General features: G+C 42.5%; 3 protein-coding genes across 5 annotated transcripts; 2 read left to right on the forward strand and 1 right to left on the reverse strand.

The window, feature by feature from the left end:
* Positions 1-891: 891 nt before the first annotated feature.
* On the forward strand, positions 892-13,975 carry xirp1 (xin actin binding repeat containing 1). Its single transcript, XM_089008673.1, has 8 exons — positions 892-941; positions 1,569-1,725; positions 1,795-1,849; positions 3,097-3,384; positions 3,463-3,541; positions 5,849-6,006; positions 6,246-6,290; positions 7,291-13,975. Exons 2-8 carry the CDS (start codon positions 1,601-1,603, stop codon positions 13,747-13,749), a joined length of 7,209 nt encoding a protein of 2,402 aa, XP_088864799.1. The 5' UTR covers positions 892-941; positions 1,569-1,600; the 3' UTR covers positions 13,750-13,975.
* A 135-nt stretch (positions 13,976-14,110) lies between these two features.
* LOC148891609 (uncharacterized) lies at positions 14,111-17,430 on the forward strand. Its single transcript, XM_089008085.1, has 2 exons — positions 14,111-14,531; positions 14,622-17,430. The coding sequence occupies exons 1-2, from the start codon at positions 14,422-14,424 to the stop codon at positions 16,939-16,941; spliced, it is 2,430 nt and encodes an 809-aa protein (XP_088864211.1). The 5' UTR covers positions 14,111-14,421; the 3' UTR covers positions 16,942-17,430.
* A 749-nt stretch (positions 17,431-18,179) lies between these two features.
* On the reverse strand, positions 18,180-22,359 carry LOC148891610 (solute carrier family 22 member 13-like). Of its 3 annotated transcripts, XM_089008780.1 has the most exons (10): positions 21,705-22,352; positions 21,510-21,613; positions 21,276-21,430; positions 20,879-21,047; positions 20,684-20,804; positions 19,916-20,010; positions 19,456-19,670; positions 18,944-19,052; positions 18,551-18,757; positions 18,180-18,382 (listed from the first exon to the last, which is right to left on the reverse strand). In XM_089008780.1, the coding sequence occupies exons 1-10, from the start codon at positions 22,077-22,079 to the stop codon at positions 18,316-18,318; spliced, it is 1,617 nt and encodes a 538-aa protein (XP_088864906.1). In that variant the 5' UTR covers positions 22,080-22,352; the 3' UTR covers positions 18,180-18,315. The 3 variants fall into 3 exon arrangements, with proteins under 3 accessions (XP_088864906.1, XP_088864905.1, XP_088864907.1); XM_089008779.1 differs by having other exon boundaries at positions 18,180-18,757; positions 21,705-22,359; XM_089008781.1 differs by lacking the exon at positions 18,551-18,757 and having other exon boundaries at positions 21,705-22,358.
* Between the last annotated feature and the right edge of the window lie 54 nt (positions 22,360-22,413).

Below are 22,413 nucleotides of genomic sequence, written 5' to 3' on the forward strand. Positions count from 1 at the left end.
ATACAATACAATACATATTGATTTATATAGCTCTTTAATAACAGCTGAAGGTGTAACAAAGCGCTAACATGGACATAAGGTAAATTCTGCCCTCTCGTGGAAGGGAAAAAACATTGCCAGAAGTATGATCAGCGCTTTATTGGCACCCCCGCAAGAAAAACTAAAAAAAAAAAAAAAAAAAAAAAAAAAAAAATCAGGAAGGGCGCTCTTCATCACACTTTTCAATTCCCGAATAAATTATGGAATAGCAAAGAAGGTAGAAGGCATTGTATCACGCTACAAACATATTTTGCTCACCATTGCATTTGTCTGGGTTGTAAAAGCAAAATTTATTGCTACGCGCAAGCCAAGATAGGTTTCCTTTTGAAGCAACAGGAGTTTGAAATGACAAAAGCTATTAACATGGCATCCATTGATGTGTAAGTTTACCTTTTCTTGACCCTATGCAACATTTAAGTAGCAGCACAGACAATTGAACACGACGTTAACGTTGAGTCTGGAGGATCCGGAAATGTGATTGCAAAGTGACTAATGGAACTCCTGTTGGAGTCATAAAACAAGTATGGCAAGTATGTTTGGCGCAGGAAAAAAAAATCTGTCACTTGGTGTTTTGTCATGAGATACAGGAACAGAGCGCCTGTGCCAGGAATTTCAAACCCAGAGTTTGACCGGGGCAGCTGTCGTCAGGCACGCGAGTCTCTGATTTCACATCTTTGAATCAAACATTTGGTAGCTCATTTTCACATCCTTTGTTATAAGTCATCAACAAGCTTTATGGGGTGATTTTTATGATGGCCGATATCATCTCTCTCCTACTGCTATCACAAGGTCTTAAGAGGACTTTGGACAAAGGTAGGTGTCTCTTTCTTCTGAGAGCTGTACCTAATGCACACGTCTCCTGGCTGGGCACCGATGCACATGTGACTTCACCTTCTCTGGAGGTATGTGATTTCTTGAGATTCTGTTGCATCACGTTAGCTTTATGCAAAGATGCACTTTGCATACATTGAGGTCTCTGGGAATTCTCCCCCTTGATTGCACAGGACACACATTTGACAATTTCCAATGACAAACTATTGTTATTCAGAATAATTCTCATTGATTTCGAATAATATGCTTCTGCAACAGCTATTTTGAAATGTTTCTTTGTCGTGTGATATAATGCTACAATTTTTCATTCAAATGGATTTGGTTGGTTTGCAGAACGCCATAAACATTAACCGAGTCACATGATTGTCGGTGTGACTACCTGCTATATAATAATCTAGCCGGGCTACTTGCTTAGATTCTATCACAATTGCATACGTTCTCAATGTTATATCAGTGTCCCAAAAAATAAAAGTTAAAATTGGTATAAGCTACTACTGGTATGTGTGAATGTGTTTCAGAATCAGAACCATAATGCCTTTAATAGTCCCACAGTGGTGAAAATTGCCATCTACAGCCGCAAAATTGAAAGAGTTGGTGGGGGAGGGGTGTTGAAAAGAAAAAAAAGTATTGCATGTACAAAAAAAATAAAACACTTACAATCCACTTGCATTTAAACGTTCCACATCATTTCTTCACAGACAATAACTGCCTTAATTCTAGCTGCTATCGGATGGAGACGTTGGTCCTGAGAAGGACGCAGTCCTTGAAGAGCCTCTCATGGGGTCAGGACACGCAATGGGGCATACCACCTCCCACACGCTGCGACAGAAAGTCTGTATTGCAGCTGGTTCATCAGTAAGTGTTAGACCCTCGTGTGCAGTACCACTCCATTCATCCTTTTTGAAATCTGTTATTTTCCCTCAGTTACCAAAGTTGTGGTGACCAAAGGAGTCAAGAAAATATGGCACATAAATCCCAGGTAGAACACATGGAATAACACTATCTGCTGTCAGAATTCGTTACAGTGTTCCTCTACATAGCCACAATCATCCAAAATAACCTTTACGGGGGGTTATTTGTACAGTGGTGGTCTGTGCATGTCACTCCTAGTAGTGCTACGTCTGAATCAATCCACAGCTGCCATTTTTTTTCGAAAGTGTGGTGTGATTTACTAGGGTACAATTAGCTAGGAAATAACTTGCGAAGAAAGAAATACTGACATCAAACTGATCGAGTTTTTACCATTAACGTGTGGATTCATGATATGGGGTCAGAAGTCGCTCATTCACACTACAGAGTAGATGATTGGCGGAGGCTGGTGAAGCATCAATAATAACATCATGAATTTTCAATAACGTTTGCTATTTTTGCTAGTCCCACCTTTCTTAATGATGTGACATTTTTCTTGAAAAGTTCATCTTGAAAATGCAGTTAATAGCAAATCTGAAACCAAATCCATTTCTTCTCCTCCTTTCGCCATTGTGGGTTGACAAAACCGCTATTAAATCAACACAACAATATATTTGCTTATGCAGCTCGCTACCGATACAGTGTGCTAGCTCTGGCCAGTATGCTCTCCTCACTAGCAGCTAATGATAATTATTACTAGTGATTACTAGTGATAGTAATTTTCTATTGGCTAGTGACTAGCCAATCATAGTTTGTGACATTGACCAGTGCCTTCAAGACGGTGTTGGTACCCCTTTTAGGTTGCCAACTCGAAATCTGTTTGGTTAGAGCAACAGTTTGATCGACACATTTGATACGACAGGGCCTGCAGAACTGATTGTGAAGGCGTCCAGGTCCATTTCTGACCCTGGTAACAAATGATGGCTAAAATGTGACTGGTTAAATGCATAAATATGAAAACACACGTCTGGAAGGTGTGCAACAGGGGAAAAGTAATGAAAGGAAGCTGACAATTTGGAATTACAGTAAAGTCTCGTTATATCGATATTCAAGGGAGTCCGAAAAAATATCGATATAACCGGGACTATCGATATATCCGATATCGATATAACGAGACTTTACTGTATTTAAAAAGAATTAATGACAAAATATAATCAGTGTGTAATTCAGATATTTTTCGGCCAGCGGAGAAGGCTTTGCAGGCCTTGACGGTCCGCCACTGTATTTGTTGCAGGGCTCTGCCATGAATGAACACTGTATTTTATTAATCCAATTTTACATAAAAAAAAAAAACACCTCAAACATACAATATTTCAGGCATCGGACCGGTTTTCAGGAGGATGGAGAGGACCAGAGAACAGAGAAAACGTGGCCCTAGCGGGATCTTTACAAGGCGCAAGATTGTCAAGAAGTCGTTCCATGGACTTCTTCCCACAAAGGGAGAACTCGGGGACCAGAGCTCTTTGTGAACTCTTCGAGTCCAAGGCCAAGCTGCAGCAGAAGTCCAGCTGTGGCCCTGGTCTCAGCTCATTATCGTCGGAAAAAAATGGCAGGAAGACAGGAGGAGATCGCCCCCCGCGGGATTGGAGTAGCAACAACATCATGGTGATCACAGCCCTAGTCATATAAATCTATATCACGGACAAGAAAGTTATTTCTTTTTTGTTCATGTTATTATTCTAGAGGCCGAACCAGTTAGAAGGAGGAAAGACCACAAATGGCCTCCCCAAGTCTGACAATAACGTTTCCAGATACCCATACGGTGAGGTGTAGTGCTCATTTTCATGTTAATAGCCACACAGGTCGTCGTGTAAGTTCTATATTCGAGTATTGTGTCATAGCCCAGAAACTCTCCCGACCCCTCAAGGTCTCGAAAAAGTCCACGTCACTTTTGGTTCAGCAGTGTTCGGTTGCCCTTGGTATGAATCAACTAAAAAAAGATGAGGATGTTGCGGTGTCAATACATAACTATGTGCATGAGATAGCCGCTTAAGGGAGGGACGACACGCGTGCTGACGGATTATGACGCAGACTTTGACCCTGTGACCACCCCATCTCTGGACACTCTTGGTGTTCTGACACTGGGTTGCGTCACCTTTGACCTAGTGTAAAATGAGAAGTTATAAAAGAATTGTCCATGGATGCCAAACCGGTAAAGTTATCCAACCCTTATTTATTATTTTGAATCTATTTTAGCACAAAATGTTTGGCCTTATTTGTTTCGTTGCCATCAAGCCACACACTGACACGTACGGGGGTGCTTTTATAGGGAATGACAATATATTGGTGGGAATGGGAGATGGAGGGGTGCCCCAGTACTTTTTTTCACGAATAGAGGTGACTGAGTCAGTCGAGGAGCAATCACCAGCCACCCACCCAAAATAGACGCTCTTATGTCTGGGTGGGGGCGGCGGCCCTGATAAAAATCAGCTGTCGCAGGCCGAGGCCAGCGGAGTGCAGAGAGTCAGTGTGGGGTGAAACGCAGAGAGAAGTGTCAGCCTTCACCACACATCGCTGAGGACGAATACGGCCATTGGATGAAAACCTTGTGAGTATTTTATTATTATTGTGTTGTTAGATGAATAGTCTTCTGATATATTCAAATTAATCTGTGATCCCAACAGGAAAAATCATTTGGCAATATTAATGGCAAAGAATATGTGATGTCAGCATACAACATTGAATTGAATTCATTGTAAAACAAATGTATATTTTCTTAGTTTTTTTCACTCACTCGACACACAACAGGGAAAATGACAGGCTCTCATTTTAAGATAAAACATCACCAAGTTTTCACTGACAACTCCCAAAAAGTTGGAATGAAATTATGAGTACCGAGAAGAAGAGTCATGCTAACATGTAAAAGAAACTATTAGCATTGGCTTAGCTATGAGCTATCAAAACAATCTGTTCCCATTAGCTTTGCTAATGTTATGATTTGTGTGACAATAAAAATTGAAATTAGCTAATGTTAACAACTGACCATTTACAGTTCAGTTTTGTTCATGAGATTTTGTTATTCACATTAACCAAAATCAAAATCTCAACCAAGACATCATTGTCTCTATTTACGGCAGCATCCGCAGAGGTTGAAAAAAAAGTAATTTTGTTCAAAGAGTAGAAACTACAGATCGCTTTCTAGATGTGGGACGTCAAAGTGAAAAGTCATGATTAAAATAAATACCAACCACTTCTCACCGCTGCGAGTATAAAACGCTATTGGGGTATTATTTAGGTGTTACATCGTTGGCCCCTTGAGCAAAGCGGTGTTCATTACCGTCTGTGAATGTAGAAACAATCACCAACAGCTGATGGCGGGTAAGGCGGCGCCCAAGAGAGAATACCAAACGCATTTTCACCAACATTCGGACAGCTGTTATTGGGCCACAACACCCTGACATTACTGAACTGCTAATAGCTCCTCTGAATTCCTTGAGAATGAACCCCTGGTATGTCTACAGAAATGACTTTCATTTCAAATCAGGCAAATCATTCAAGATTGAAAAAAAATCTTAGTTGTACAGAACTTTGACATTGGTGACTACGACGCTTTACAAATAGGCGTTGCATCAATCTGCAACAGGGGTAGTGTGTAATTATACAAGGGACCAAGTTGACCTCTCAGTGCCTCATTCTGTCTGTTCACCCAACGATGAAAATGTTTTAAATCCGGACTAGGGAGAGGCATCAGCTTGCTGCTCGGCCTCTTTTGTCCTGCTCTGGCTTACTGTGTGAAAAGAGTAGGCATGTCCAAATGTGTCTGTGACTTACGGCAGGAAAGGATGTCATTCATTGCATTAGCTGTTGACGCCCAATATCTGTATCTACATCTATATATACATTGACATTCCATCTATATTTAAAAGTCTCATCCGTTTGATGTGTTTCCTGAGGTTGGTTGGATGTACTCTTTAAGGCCAGGTGTTGTTAATTGGAGAGCTCACATGAACAATGTACAAACAAACTCTATGATTACAGCTGAGCTAGCAGTTGCTGTGTGGGTTTTTTTTGCCCGTCTGGGCATCAGTAATTTTTTGCTGTTGACTTCAGGCATTTTTTGTTGTTGTAGAAAACAAATATAGTACATTAACACCAGTGACCAAGAGGCCCGTCCCAACAACACAAAGCAGCGATAGGATACCAACTCGCTCTTCTGTTAGAGACAAGTCAGCTCTCTATCTGTCAAGAGCGGCCTCCATTGACTCCATTGGAGGCTCTACACAATCGGTGAGTTCCTGAAATGCCTCTCATTCCTACCCGCACGCCAGAACCAAACGCCAATTTCTGAACGGCGAACTGTTTGACATTGTCAATAAATCTGCTGCATCATTGATGGCAGAAGTGAAAGGTTTGTTATTTTAACTTCCCTGGCATTAAATCAGTGAAAAGAAAACCCAGATTTGTTCAATTTTAGTCTGCGTAATAGATTGTGGTTCGACCGAAAAAACATTTCCGTTTCTCAGCAGGGACTGACTGGTACAACAACTGGTACAACAGGGAAAAGCAGCAAGGTACATTTTGAGTGTCTTTTGCATGTTTTTGAACGAGTGGATTACAACTGACCCTGTGCTTGCTTAACTAAAGAAACGCTTGCCTCCAAATGATCATAAAATAATAGATTTACATCAGGTTGCCATGGCGATAGAGAGAGACTTGAAGCTTCACAAAAAGGCATAGATGTGGAAATCTGTGAGGTGGGGGTTTTCTATTGTGATTCCCAAACAAGTTGTGAAAAAAGTCAGACAGCAAATCAAGGAAAAGGTTTCTTCAGCCATCATCTGTACTTCTTTGAAGGTGTCGGACATTTCGCTCCTCATCCAAAGAGCTTTGCCAGTGACCTAAAGTTGTGCTAGTAACCCTGGCCCTATATCCCTAATGGATATAGCTGCTCCCCCAACCTCTGTTAGAGCAGGGACCTATAAGAGCACTGGTCTGGCATGGCCACCTCTGTCAATTAGGGATATAGGGGCAGCGTTACCAGCACTTTAGTTCACTGACGAAGCTCTTCGGATTAGGAGCGAAACATCTGATACCTTCAAAGAAGTACAGATGACGGCTGAACAAACCTTTTCCTCGATCGACCACTTCTGGACGACTGAGAACCTACACAGACGTAAAACAGCAAATAGTTACACATGTGCATTCAAAAGTTTGTAAGTAAGGCTTACATTGCGTTGTAAATTCATCCTAAAATGTCCCTCAAAAAGTACATCAAACTCTTTTTAAATCGTGCACATGGAAGAAAACAACAACGGATTGTTTTGGAAGAAGGCCATTGCTCCACTAACAGCTGTGTGTAGTGTTTTCCTTAACCTTGGTGTGACGAGGATGGTTTGGCGTGACAAACATCAAGTGATCATAAACAAAGGTAATGTATGACTTGATTTACATAGTAATTGCATGCAATTTTAAACATAGATGCCACGTCTATAATGTTGGTTCTACTGAGTGAGTACTGACATGATTGCATGTTCACTTTTTTTTTTTTTTTTTTTGAATTTCCATTTGAAGATGGCTGAAGCAGCCAGGAAAATCACAGTTTCGGAGTCATCTCATGATGAAGACGAACTTCCCCTCCCACCTCTTCCAGTAGCGGAAAGGCCCCTTGACGATGACGGGTCCTCACCACTCATTAATCTGCCCGTCCCTCCACCAAAAGAAACATTTTCTACTTACTACCAACAAAGGCAAAAGAGTGAACTGAAGAGGCTCTTTAAACACATCCACCCAGATATCAGACATCTTGGCGATGCTGTCGATGATGACATCATGAAAGCCATGCAGTCAGGCGACACTGAGGCATCCACGCCATATTCGGCCGAAGTGCAGTCGATGAGGTGGATCTTTGAAAACTGGAATCTGGATAGCATCGGGGATCCTCATGCAACCAGGAAGATGCTGGATGAAGAAAACCTCACGGGTGGAAATGTCAGAGGCACCTCCTCCATGTTTGAACACTGCGATAACAGAACCCTGGATTCAGAGGCAGCGACTAAAAGGCAGACTTCAGTTAGAGGGGATGTGAGAACGTCTACCTGGCTCTTTGAAACACAACCCTTAGATTCCCTGAACAAAACAGATGGAGACCTGGTCGAAGCCGTGTTGAAAGAGCCTATCCAGCCAGGAGATGTAAGCAGGGCACGTCTGCTTTTTGAGACCAAACCGCTGAGCGACTTCGGGCGCTGTAATTCCATTGAGGACAACCACTTCTTGAAACTGAAGTCCGAGCTCCAGGAGCAAAAAGGTGACGTCCAAAAGACTGTGAAACTCTTTCAGGCCGAACCTAGCTGCGCCATTCGAGACAAAAGTGGCAACATCCATACAATCAGATCCATCTGCAGGGAAGAGATCAAGAATGGAAACACGAACAGTGCCCGTTGGCTGTTTGAAACCCAGCCCTTGGACCTGATGAACAAAGAGATCGATGGCATGAAAATTATTCGGGGCATATCTCTGGAGGAGGGACAACGAGGAGGAGTGGACAGAAAGAGGTGGATGTTTGAAACTCAGTCATTTGATAATATAAAAGAAGTAGCCGGAGAGGACGAGTTCAAGGGCATCCTGGCCAACTGCACAAGAGAAGCTGACGTGACCAACAAGGCAAAGCTCTTTGAGACGCAACCAATGTCAACACTGACAGGAAACACAGAGGAGAAGACGTTGGAAAGGGACACAATTATTGGAGGGGATGTCAAGACATCTCTTTGGCTGTTTGAAACTCAACCCATGGAGACTATAAATGATAGCTATGAAGTTGGCCGTTTGAAGAAAATCACCCTTTCAGCTGATGAGCAAGGTGCGATTAAAGACAAAAAGATCATATTTGAGAGTTGTGGTACTGAAAAGAGCTCCTTGGCAAAACGACCAGCCAACCAAAGGGGTGATGTGATGGGGTTCAAGCAACTTTTTGAAACAATTCCGCTAAGTAAAATTTCTCAGTGTTGTGAGGAGAATAACACATCAGAAAATCACAATGATGAGATTTCTCCTTTGTATGCTATAAAAGACAGTTCTGGAAATTTCCACAAGATAACAACCGTCAGCCGTGAGGAATGCATCAAAGCAAAGGTCCAAAACTACAAGTGGATGTTTGAGACCAAGCCTCTACATGAACTGACAGGAGGAAAGGAAAACTTTGAGGTCATAAAAGGCATTACAAGAGAGGAAGACACCACGGGCGATGTCAAGTTGGCAAAGTGGCTTTTTGAAACCCAGACGATCGATGGAATTCATTCCAAGTTCAACCGGGTGGAGCCAAGTGATCCCGTTGTAGCCACCGCGCCTTGTAAAGGGGATGTCAAGGCATGCAGATGGCTCTTTGAGACTCAACCAATGGACGTTTTGTATGACAAATCAGAGAAAGTGAATGACAAAGAGACCATTGACAATGCCAGCGTGAAGTCAATTACGTGGCTTTTTGAATCACAGCCATTAGACTGCATAAAAGATGGCGAAGAGTATAATTTGAATCTCTGTAGCACCATCCGGGATTCTGGAAAATCCAAGACGGGTCAACACCTCTTTGAAACTGAGACCCTGGTTAGAACAAGGAGTGACCAGACGGAACAAGATGTAAGATGCATCAGCCAAGTTAACTTTCAGTCAGGAGATGTCTCACGAGTGAAAGAGCTTTTTGAATCACAGTCCCTAGATGAAATCGGATCAGAAATGGTGCCGGGATGCAGTGAACACGATGACGCTGATCACATCAAGAAAGGTTCAGTCCACAAATTCACTTGGTTGTTTGAGAACTGTCCCATGAACACAATCAACAAGGACGACGATGAGGCAACGATTCAGAAGCTTAGTGAAGTTGTGAGTGGGGATGTGAAGAGCAAAAAGTTTATCTTTGAAACCTCCTCCCTGGACAAAATCCATGAGCAACCTCTTGAACAGAAGTTGAATGGTTTAGAACAGCTGGAGAGTGATGTTAATGTGAAGTCCAGCACGATGATGTTTGAGTCCCTGCCACTATATGCCATTCGGGACAAAGAGGGGCAGTTTCATGAAGTGACAACTGTGAAAAAGGATGAGGTCTTAAGCGGGGATGTGAGAGGCGCCAGGTGGATGTTTGAGACAAAGCCCCTTGAGGCCATCAAGGCAGAAAATGACGTGTATGTGATCCGAGCTGTCACTCAAGAGGATGTGGAGAAAGGAGATGTCAAATCAGCCAGATGGAAGTTTGAGACACAACCGCTGGACACCTTTGCCAGCAGAGAAGAACCTTCTGTTCAGGTGACGGAGGACTTTGGTAGCTATAACGTGCAGGTCAATAAAAAGATATTTGAATCTGGGGAATCGAACAACAAGTTTGTAAGAATGGTTAGCGTCACTGACGTTCAGCATGGAGATGTTCGGACCTCCACCTGGCTCTTTGAAAATCAAACTATTGACAGTCTCAGAGGAGAGCCTCAAGAGCAAGGTCCGGTCAAAACAGTTCACAGAGAAGACAGCCAGAAAGGAGATGTGAAACGCTGCACCTGGCTGTTTGAATCACAGCCGCTGGATAAAATCAAGGAGCCGGAAGAAACACCTTTGCAAGGCTCAGAGGAAATCATCCCGAAATATGACGTCAAGTGTACAACCTGGCTTTTTGAGACCACTCCACTGGACAAAATCACCTCTAGCAGTGTCACTGACACCATGTCATTCCTAAGTGAATTGAAAGTGGTGCTCTCAAGTGGCATAATAGTTGAAGCAAAAGAAGGTCAAAATGTTACCATGGCTAAATTCATTCTGGGAAGCACCCGTGAAGTTGAAATTCAAAAAGAAGAAGTAATTGAGGGCAATCTGCGAAATATCATTTTACAACTCCTACTTAAACCAAGCAACACAAAAGTTGAACTTCTCAGAGAAGTGGAAATGGGAAAAGTGAACAGCACTGTCGTCCAACTTCCACTCTGTCAGTCATCTACGGGTACAGCCATTGATCGTGACCAAATATTACAAAACACCGTTCAGATGATCGATGAATTACTTAGCCAAGGTAAGAACTTCAAGAAGGGAATCTTAATGCAAGAAGCCGCTGGTGGACAACCGGATATGTCTGTCTATTCTCTGATCCGCCGTGGTGAAAGTGATACTGAGAGTCACATCATTGAAAAGGGAGATGTGAAATCTGCCATTGGAAATCTGTTAGCAACAGCCAACAACCCGAGGGCTGCAATGGCATGCCGAATCGACGAAAATGAGAAGGGCAATGTCAACTTGTACAAACGTTGCATTGAGAAAGGAGATCTCCAGTATCTGAAAAGCCTTCAAAAGACATCAGAAGATGATGCTGAACAAGGAACTCTTGACCAGGAGCAAATTGTGATTATTCAAGGGGATGTAAAAGAGGCAAAAAGAAGCCTCGGCCGGCACAAGGAATCAGCGGAACGGACTATTTCGGATGTTCTGCCGGGAGACGTGAAGAACACCAAAAAAGTATTTTCAACAGAGTGCACATTTATCACTGAAAACTGCATCCCACGTGATGAAATCATTCCTGGGGACGTTGTGACATCAAAGCAGCAACTTGCGGCAAAGCAATCTGTGGTGGTTGAGAAAGAGGAAATTGTTCCTGGAGATGTTAAGGCATCTATACAGTCATTGGAACGTGCAAAGCAACAGAGTATGAATGTGGAACGGGAGAACATTACACCTGGAACCATTTATGACATGGACTTGTCATCTAAGGGCCTTGAACCAGAAAGAATTCAAGTACAAAAAGAGACTGTCGTTCCCGGAGATGTGAAGGCAGCGAAAAAGTCCCTGCAACTGGCCAAGCAGCAAAGTATCCAAGTCGAGCGAGAGGTGGTTACCCCTGGAAAAATATACGACCTGGATGTCTCTGCACGAGAAGGAAGCTCGAAGGTGGTTACGCCGTCAGCTTCGTCCTCTAGAAGCCAACGAATCAAGACGTACCCACAGGTCAGTGATGGGGTCAAAGATTTGGAAAACCATGTTTCCTTAGACGTTCGCCAATGGGGGGACATATCCCACAGTGCGGGGGTAGTCAACGGTATTTCTTCAGAACAACATTCTGTACGCTATGAGTGTAACCGTTTAACAACGGAAGATGAGCCAGAAGGAGATGTAAAGTCAGTGATTAGATCTCTGCAGAGTGCAGCGACAAAGCAGAAGCTCCCAGATAAGGAAGCCATCGTCAGGGGTAATGTCCACCTAGCATTGAAATCGCTCGAGAGCTCTCATGTAAATGTCTCCAAGGGAGACTTTAAATCAGCAATGCTTTACAGGAATTCGGGAAAAGCTTGTTCTGAAAGGAGCAAGGGTGTTCATGAGCGGAGTGTTGCGGTGTCCGTGCCACCATCTGACACAACATTGTTTCCTTCAATTTCAGTAACGTCCGAAGGGCAACCGTCGATCACAGCACAGAACCTGACAAGCCACCTGGAACAAAATGGGCACTTGAAATTGTCCACTTCTGAGGTTATAACTTCAACATCACACCTGCTAAAGAAACCACAGAGCCAGAGGCCGGCTTTGCTACCAAAGCCACAATGGATGAAAGTAGCCATCGTAGATGAACCAAAGTTATCACCTGCAAATAAAAGAAACCTGGTGCCTCACCATAATGCTCAACATTACACACAGCCTCCCACCGACAAGTTTATTGAAGACGCAAACTGCACGACTGCACCGAGGGACAAAAAATTAAACTGTGACGGCACAAAGTCAAATTCCAACGAATCGGAGATGGAAACAAATGTCATCCGCAAAATGAATGCGGCGGAGGAGATGCGCAAGCGCACAAAAGACGATGAGAACAATTCCAACCATGACCTGAACATGAGCTTGCAGGCCAACCAAACAGTAAAAAACACCAATGACAATGAGAACAAAGTCGTTTTAAGACAAAAGAAAGTCGGTGAGACAGAGAGTCAGAGACGACAGAGGCTTTCCGTACACATGGAAGAGATCATGAAAGGAAACGTGAAGGCCGCCATGGAAATCTTTGAAAGCATGAAGAAACGAGAGGAACTTAAGGGAATCTTGTCTCAGGTTAAAGAGATGGAAGGACAAAACAAGAATACGGAGGTGAGCTCATTTAAGACCTTTTGCAATATCGTCCCCGACCGGACGGTCCCATCGAGCGACAATTTGAAGCAAACAACACAGGAGGACGACCTCGAAAGCGTGTCTTCGGTTGAAACTGCATTTGAGGACTTGGAAAAGGCAAGCAAGGAAATCCTAAACCTGAAGGAGCAAACTTTGGCAAAGCTCCTTGAAATCGAGGAGGCCATTCAGAAGGCGCTCTACTCTGTGTCCAACCTGAAATCTGAGGCGGACATCGCAGGGTTGTCGGGACTCTTTGATGAATCCTTGAAGTCAGCGCAACATGTTCAACCCGCCAGCAATATCCGGAAAATCAGCATTGTGTCAAGCAAGTCCAAATCGGGTCAAGGAAACACACACACAAGGAATCACCCCGGTGACTCCAATCTGCCCACGCAAGAAGCAGCCGGGCAAGGAAAGAACAAAGTTCTTCGCCGGTCATCTTCCCAATCCTCGCCATCGTTTATATGCATTCATTCGGCGGCCCGAAAACCCGTCGAAGCACCACTGAAGGCTACCATGTCTACATTCAAACCAGCAGCAGGGAGGAATGGGCAACAGGGCCTCAACCAAGGGTCCGTCGACACCTCGTCAAAACGCAAAGTCAGCGTGCTGGAGGTGCAAACGTCTCCGGAGGAACCCACCGCAATAATGGGAACAAAGACCGTCAATGAAACATACAAAGAGACGGACGGCTTTGGCAACGTGTTTTTGTCTTCTGTCACGTCGACATTTGTCACCAAGCAGTCCAACGACGAACCGACTGCTGTGTTTGAAGTGGGAGGGGCCCCAAAAGCATTTCAAGTCGTGACGTCCCCGTTAGTGCAAACGTCTGACGACAAGGCGTCGAGTCAAACCAATGAGCAAGGGAAAGTATTTGTCACATTTAGTCAAGCCGAGGAAAAACGGTGAAGTGTCACATCTCGCCAAGGAATTTCATTGGGCTTTTCAGGTTTTGTTTAGCACCCCACCCACAATGTGGCGATGAAGATTTTGGCTTTTTATTGAAGAAACTTTTTGTCTTAGAACTTTTTATACTGTAACCATAAAACGTTGAATTATTTTGAATGAAGCAAACAATAGCTGAGACTGTACGGATTTATGTAACATGTTCAATAAATTACAGTTTTTTAATCTATTTATTTTATGTTCGCATCATTTGTCAGAACCTGCCTCACAACAGTGTATTGATTCCAAAGAAAAGCTTTATTTATGTTGTGAGTATTCTCTCGACATATCGGTAAACAAATCCACCCTCTTTCACCAATACAATTTTAATAGATTCATCAAGAGATCGACTAAGTGCAACTTACCGGAAGCAAAAGCATCCAAAAAAAGATAAAATCCAATGCAACGCTAACATCCCACACAAACCCACCGGAGGATAATTTGGATTCATTTCATACTTAAATGAGTGGAGAACCACCCTGCAAACAGCCATCGGGATAGAAACAACAATTTCATTCAGACTATATGTCCCCTTCGAGTCACTGTAGGAGTGGAAACATAACATTTAGGTCTTTAAATGTTCCATTTGTTGCTAATTTGTCTCCATCGTTGTAGTTTTTCCAACCTGTCAAGGAAATGTGTTCTGCCTGTTTGACACCTGTGTATCCAATGGAAAAAATGGTGACCAATAAACTTATCCTGCACAAAAGTTGCTTCTGCTGCAAGCACTGTCAGAAAAAGCTCAGGTGAGATATTTGAAAAATACAATACAGTATTTTTAATCGCTCAATTCTATTAGCATTTCGAGTCATTTGATTTTTCCCCCCCAATTTCAGCATTCACAACTATTCCTGTCTATATGGCGAGTTCTACTGCATGTCTCACTACCAACAGCTTTTTAAAAGAAAGGGCAACTATGACGAGGGATTTGGGCGCACGCAGCACAAAGACCGTTGGCTTCAAAAGGATAAAGGCATGGATGAACCTGACACCGCACCTGCAGCAAAAATAATCAAAAACAACTCAAGCGCTTCCACGAGGGTCAGAGAGGCATCAGTGGAAGAATTTGTCACAAAGTCGCGAGAAACTGAGGGAAGGCACAGCAGCCGTGCTGATGTCAGGGGCAAACTGAAAGTTAATTGGCCACCCGAGAAGAAGAAGCCTCCTCTCAACGTGAACGCGGCAAGTTGGAAACAAAAAGATCACCTCGTGTTGGGTGTACATGAAAACGTGGTGGAAATGAGGGCAAAATATCCGATAAAGGATATCATGTCGGAGGACAAATCAAGCTCCGAGGAACCAAAATTAAGGAGCGAAGCCACAAATGGGAAACATTTTCAAAACAATTCCCCAGCAACACTTGATGTGACTTTTCCTCTGCTAGGAAAAGGGAGCAGAGTCTCAGATGCGACGAAGACACAGGTAGCAGCTGCAACTACCAACGATACCAAATTGAATCCAGCAACTCGCAAAGTGGATGGGTCTTCTAAAAAAAAAAAGAAATCTGTCTGGTTTGCACCAAATGTTGACATTTCTCATGATGATGCTAAGACTGGTCAGTATACACCCTGCAAGAATGCAACTGGCAATTTTGACAAAAATGAAGCAGAGCAGTCGAGTGAGCGTGGAAAAATAGAAGAGAAGCTCTCTGTCAAGTCGAACGTTGACAAAAGTGGAGGCCTGGTTCATCACAAATGCGAAAAAGACGCATTTCTTGCTGACTCACGCGATGATGTCAAAGACAATTCGACTCATGCGACACAAGAGTCATCTCTCAAAATACCAACTGAAACGCTCTCCGAAAGCGGTGCAAGTAAGGACGACAGAGGAAGCTTAGCAAAAGAACACAATCCTGCTCAAGGGGTTCCTTCTAAAACAAATTCCCCCGTGAGTTATACAAAACAGACTGACAAGTCTAAGGTCAGACTAGGATCTTGGTCTAAAAGAATAAGCCCTTTGTCAAAGCTCTTTGCCGCCCGTGGCGCTGAAAAAACTAGCAAGGTGGAGGCAAAAAGTGGCCAAAAAGCTAACGAGAAGCCCGGTGCTGAGCTTCTGGGAGAACTCGTTCAGTCATCCTCGGACAAGAATGTCGACACGGCAAAATTTGACGTTGAATGTAAAATACGCACTGAAGATGAGAATACCGGTGCAGCCGATACCATCCAAGTCAAACCTCAGGACGGTGACTCAAAGACACTTGAGGGGATGATTCTCGTAGAGCCGGAGCTCCCAATGACTCACAGAAACGAGGACCGAACCGATCTGGTAACAACAGACACTCGCAAAAACATTTCGAATACAACAGATGACGGGAGCATAGAGACGAGACCCCGAGCGCTGGCCGATTGTGAGACAGAGGACCCCATTGGTCTTTCTTCCACGGGCAGTCACGGCTCTCTGGAGTCGACGGATGAAGCTCTCGTTGAACCAAACAGAGTTGTCGCTGCCGAGTCTGTCGCATCTCAGCCACCATTTCCTGGGAACAATCAAGATAAAGATCATTTTGATGATGCGACAAAATCAAAAGACGGAAATATTGAACACAACGCATTTTCGGACGGTATTCAAGGAGCTTTGCAAGCCAATCAGTTAAGTTCTTGGGAGCTTTTGGAGGAGAACCATGTGGAAGAGATACTTTCGGTCGCAAATGATGCATCCATCGAGGAATTTAGCCTGCTTGACACTCAAACGGAATCAATCCAGATTGAAGTTCTTGAACTGGTCAATGATCAACCAACTCCCCCTGATTCCTTCAATCAAGACCAAGCAAATTTGACAGCAAACAGCGTGACGTGCGCTCAAGATTCAGATTTTGACTTATTCAACCCAAACAGCCTTTTGCTTACTAGCCGACAACCTGTTTGCAACATCTTTGATGATATCCTCGCAGCGGGTGAAATGCCAGTGAGTGCCGAGCTTCTCGATAAAGGTCCACCCAATGACGTGTTGGAGTCAAAAGCTGCCGCTGTTCCGTCACCCCAAGGAGATCTTTTCTCTCTTGAAGTCTTTGCGTCGGGGACACAGTTGCTGCCAATGTTTGACAACTCAAGTGATTCATCTTCACATTTGGAGTGTGGCATGGACAAAAACAACTCTGAAAAAACTGAAGAGAACGATGCCAGTAACAGGAAGTGGATGGATGACTTGCTGGGATAAAAGCGGCGCTCAAACGGGGTGTCCATCGGATTTTTTTTTTATGATTTACATTTCCAACTACATTGTGAAACTGCGCTTTGTAAGAAAATGATTCCCAATTTGTTAGCTTTGTAGTATTTTAGGTACTCTTTATCATTGGTCACATGATTTTGTTTTAACAAACGCAGTTGAGTGCAGTTTGGGATTCTGAAGTACAAATTTATAAAATGCGGAAATAAATTGTCTGTTTGTAATAATCTAGCGACCGTATGCATAAGCATCCCACATTTCAATCAAAAAAAAATTTGACCCTCGTGCAAGGGTTTATGATGTCAGCATGGCCACTACAAGATTTGTTTTCAATGTGAAGTAGCTATGTTCATGGTTATACCACAATAAAAATAAACAAAGGATGGGTCATGTGAAAAATGTTGTAATTGTTGGGGAAAATAATTTGAGTATTATAAGAAAAAAAACGTGTTGACGAATGAATAAATTTCTTCTTCTTCATTGATTGAATTCTTCAATATTAGTTTTGCTGATTTGCCTGAACAGAACTCCCCAGATGCGGCATTAAAAGCAACACCGATACTCCATTTTGCATCAACAAGCTGCTGAGCAGGAGGTAAAAAAAAAAAAAAAAAAAGCAGAGCAACAGGACTGCAATATGAACAATTATGCATTTAATGATTGACACATACAATAACTTCAGAGAAACATGAGTATATAAACATTTTGAAGAATAAAATAAATTCTTGTATAATTTACTCTGACACATTGTAGGCCCTCTAAAGTGAAACAGAAGGACGGAGAGATCGCATATATACAGGTAACATCCGACTTACAACCAGCTCGCTTTACGAGCAACCCATACTTACGATCACGACCATGCCAAGACTCTCTCTGGGTGGAGCCATCTTAGGGGGATGTATTTGCCCTCCAGGACACAGCCTCACGTGACATCACAATATATATATATATATATATATATATATATATATATATATATATATATATATATATATATATATATATATATATATATATATATATATATATATATATATATATATATATATATATATAGCACGTTGGTTAGCACAGTGGCTTCACAGTGCAACGGTCGCAAGTTCAAGTCCCACTCCACCCTCTCTGTGTGGAATTTGCAGGCTCTCTCTGGGTCTTCCGGTTTTCCCCCCACATTCTTAAAACATGCATGGAAGGCTGATTGAACACTTTAAATTGTCCCTAGATGTGAGTGTGAATAGTTGTTTATCTCTGTGTGCCTTGCGATTGGCTGGCAAGCAATTCAGGGTGTCCCCCACCCAGTGCCCGAAGACAACGAGCATAGGCTGCCGCAACCCTAATGAAGATAACGCGGCTGATGGATGGATATTACAGTTTACTTGATTTGATATGGAGAATATTTGAGTCACACTCTTTATGCGTTGCCGTCTTGCTCCTGAAACAAAGGGAATGAACAAGCATTAAAGCTTTTAAACCATTGTGGTGGATTGTATTACAATCCGGTGACAGTAAATATGGACAATGTTTTGTAGTCAGTAGATAGCAAACATGCACATAACATCGGTCGATAGCTATCGGAGGATATTTTCTTGAAATTGTTGACCTGTTGCTTTCAGCCTCATCAAACGAATCTGGCAACTCTTTCCCCTGTGTCTCAGGGAGTACAAAGCAAAGACCCCCACTGAGCAGTGTGAGCCCACTGAAACTTATGATGGGTATGGACCAGTGGTACATAGCCAACATGTTGACCAATGGAGCAATCAGACCACCAGCTCGACTTGCGATAGAACCCAAACCAGAAGCTGTTTGTCTGAAGCCAGAAAAACAGGAATTCAGTCGAACAATAACCAGTCATGGTTATTGCTGCAGTCACTAATTATCACTCAAAAAAATATTTCCCCCACAATCTATTAATTGTATTACATGTGTTGAGGTCATATGAGGTGTGACAGCACAACATGACTGATTAGACAGAGTGGAATGGCGATTGTCTTACCGACAAGATGTTGGGAACAACTCTTGAACATAAACGTTGCATATGGTTCCAGACCAATTCATTATAAAGCGTCCTGAAGTGGCCAATATGGTAACAGCAACATAATTTCCTTAAATAGAAGAATTCAAAATCGGTTTATCGAGAATAGGGACATAAAACAACAACAAAAATCCAAATAATATTATTTGTTATTTCGGTTTTTTTTTTTGTTCTTTCAACTTTAAGAGTGGCTGCCTTTCCAGCAGCTCATGTATTTTGCTTTTCTAGTTATTTCTTTCCTTTCCTCTACCTTTCATCACTTTGAAATGTAAATTTCTCCACTGCGAGACGAATAAAGGTAAATCCAATCCAATCCAAACCATGAATATGTACATGCAATTAATGAAAATGAAAAATTGGTTATTTCTGTTGAAAATGTATTATAATTAATATCTGGCGTATCATTGTGATTTGGTCCCAAACTGTTGTAATGATTATTCTTATTTTTTATAAGAAGGCAACTTCAGCCTCACCCTGATTAAAAATGAGCATCAACATGCACAAGACTCCTCCAACCAGAAGTGTTGAAATGAAAGATACTCTTCTGCCCAGCGCTTCCAATAGCCAGAAGCAAACCAGATGAACAGGTGTTTCAGTCACTCCAAATATAAACTGTGTCAAAAAGATGTCCAGGCCAAAATTCGCCACATTGAATGAAATGCAGTAGTATGCAACATTCACCGAGAACCTGGAGAAAAGAAAAAAAAGAATTAATCTGTGTAAAAGGCCAAAACGTCAATTAATTTATATGCTTAAATGAGATTGGCACAGTTCTCCCTGTGCCTGTGTGTGGGTTTTACAGAACACGCATACCCCACACAGGAAGACTGAAGCCGGAATGGAACCCTGCACCTCTGGGCTGAAAGGCGAACATGCTAACCAGTCGCCCGACAAATTACTTTTTAACAGTGTTCAAGTTTCAGTTTCACTTACCATGTAAATAATATGACAAAGAAATATTTCCGAAGCAAGGGTGATTGGATAAGCATTAAAATGTTGCTCTTTTTCTCAATTTCCTTTACCGCAACCTGTAACACACACAAACATAACATTATTCCGCCTTTGAAAATGTAAAAATGTATTTTTTGGTTTAGAATGCCACCAAAGACTCCAACGAACAAGTAATTATGAGTGGGTTTCATTTTGCCATTAGATGTGTATGGGAAAGTGAGGCTTGTTGTCACATCGCAAATATTTTCTCAGTCAGAAGCTTGAGCTTCAAAATGCAATAGTACTTTTTTTGCGTAACCCAAAGTAAAAAAGAAAACGATTTAAAACTTATGTATGTTTAAACATCTATAGTTGTAAAACATGCAAAGAATGAGCCAATAGATCAATCGATAGCTAGCTTGCTAGGTAGCTAGCTTCTATCCTGGATACCTTGCTTGCTAGCTTCTTGAACAGCTAACAAGCTAGCTTGCTGGATAGCTTGCGAACTAGCATGCTTACTTGCTACGTCGTCTTTTCAATCAATATCATCAAAATTTCTTGTGCCGAATTCAGTCCAGCTATGAACTCTGACTGACCTGAAGCTCACACTGTTGCCGGATTTTTGTGTTGGGTGTTTGTATAAGTCAAGTGAAGTCGAAGTCAGCTTTATTGTCAAATATGCTAATATGCATGACGTACAGCACAGATGATGATATAATGAGTCTCCCAAATTTTTCCACCCAAGAAAAGTGAGTTTGAAGGCCACAGTACCTTTTCCAGGAGTGTTTCTGAAAATCTGCGTTTATTGATCGATGCCACCTTGAAAAACAATTCTTTTGCCTCCTCTGTCCTGCCTCTCTCCAACAACCACCTGGCTGACTCTGGAAGGAACCTGATTATTAGGTGTGAATGTTGTGTTCATTGTCATAAATTATTCAAAGTGTTGTGGAAATATTGGATACTCACCATATATAAACGACAATGACCACAAGTAGAGCTGCCGTGATCAACTGAGCTACTCTCCAGTCTCTGACAACGTAAATCAGACCAGCAAGGACGGCCTGTCCAACTCCTCCACATAGTTTAGTTGCGCATGCCCCCCATGACCTTTTGGACGCACCGATCCATTCTGTGGCTGTCGGAACAGGGTAAAAAAAAAAGAGGATTCATAACGATTGACAAGCATTTCATCGCAAGAAGGAAGACTGTGAAGAGGAAAAGCATCTTCCAATCACTGATCACAACATCAGTAGTAATTGCACAATCTACCCAACAAAATATCCGACTGAATATCCGACTTCAAATTGACATAATTAGAAAAATGAGTGATGGGCACAACAAAACAAAAATGACAATACTTCACCGAGTATAATGGCATTTAGTCGAAAACCTCCATAGCCAAGGCCCATCAGAAACTGGGATATCAGATACAAGAGGTAGTTGGGGCACAATGCTGTGGTGACAGTAAAAATAAGGACTATGACCAGTGGAATTTGAGCTGCTCGTTTGCGACCAAACCTGGAAAACACAAAACTCGTTTAGGATAGAACACCGTGACATTTGAGAGACCGATATTTTTTTTCTTATACGTACTTACGATTCAGCAAAAGGTCCGAATAAGAGACAGCCAAGCAAAATGCCAGACATCATGACTATTTGCGCCACTTGGAGTAAATTTGCTCGGTCACATACGAGATCAAACTGGAATATCAACAAAAACGATTGAAATTACAGATAGTATGTAGAAATATTGATATTTGGTGAATGGTTGAGGTAGACAATCATCACCTACATCAGTGACGATGGTGGCAGTATAAAGTGAATTGGAGTAGACCCAACCATTCTGGCACGGCATTGTCTCATTAAGCCCGTGCTCCCTGATGGTTCCAATGTCCCAGTCCACTGGCACGAACATGCGACATCGGCTGAAAGAACCATCGTGCTCGCGAGGAACGGTCAAGTTGAGCTGCTCATCCGACGTCAGGTTCCCGTCTGCCTTGAGGATCCAATTTGTGTTGCAATGACGCTCCGGATCAGATTGGATAAAAAAGACAGAGGCAAACTCAAAACCTAAAATAAGATTCGGGAAGCTCAGTGCAAAAGTGATGAGCTTCTGGAAAATTCCAAACTCCCCGATGTTTTGTAGAATATCTCCAAAAGTGGTCATGTTGAGGTAATGTGAAGTTGAAGACACAGAATTCAACTCAAGTGTGATCAGTATCCCTTTATGTAATAAGGTGCACCTAAAGCATTGAGGCAAACCGAAATAGGCTTAATTCCACAAGGGTCATGTCACAAAACAATTCAGGCTGCTATGGTATTTCTCCCAGATTTTGGATCCCGACCAGTCCTTTCAACTCATCCAAATGTCGGCGCTCAAAACACAGATCCCAAAGCGGTGGCTTGTGCGTTTCATCGCAGCCTCTTCTCCGTGCTATTTATGAAACTGAACCAGCCGGCAATAGGTGATTACTGTGATAGAATGAGGGTGGACTATGACA

This window comes from Hippocampus bargibanti, linkage group LG11 (genome assembly GCF_051943395.1).
Source record: "Hippocampus bargibanti isolate YZ-2025 linkage group LG11, ASM5194339v1, whole genome shotgun sequence".
In the NCBI taxonomy this organism is placed as follows: Eukaryota; Metazoa; Chordata; class Actinopteri; order Syngnathiformes; family Syngnathidae; genus Hippocampus; species Hippocampus bargibanti.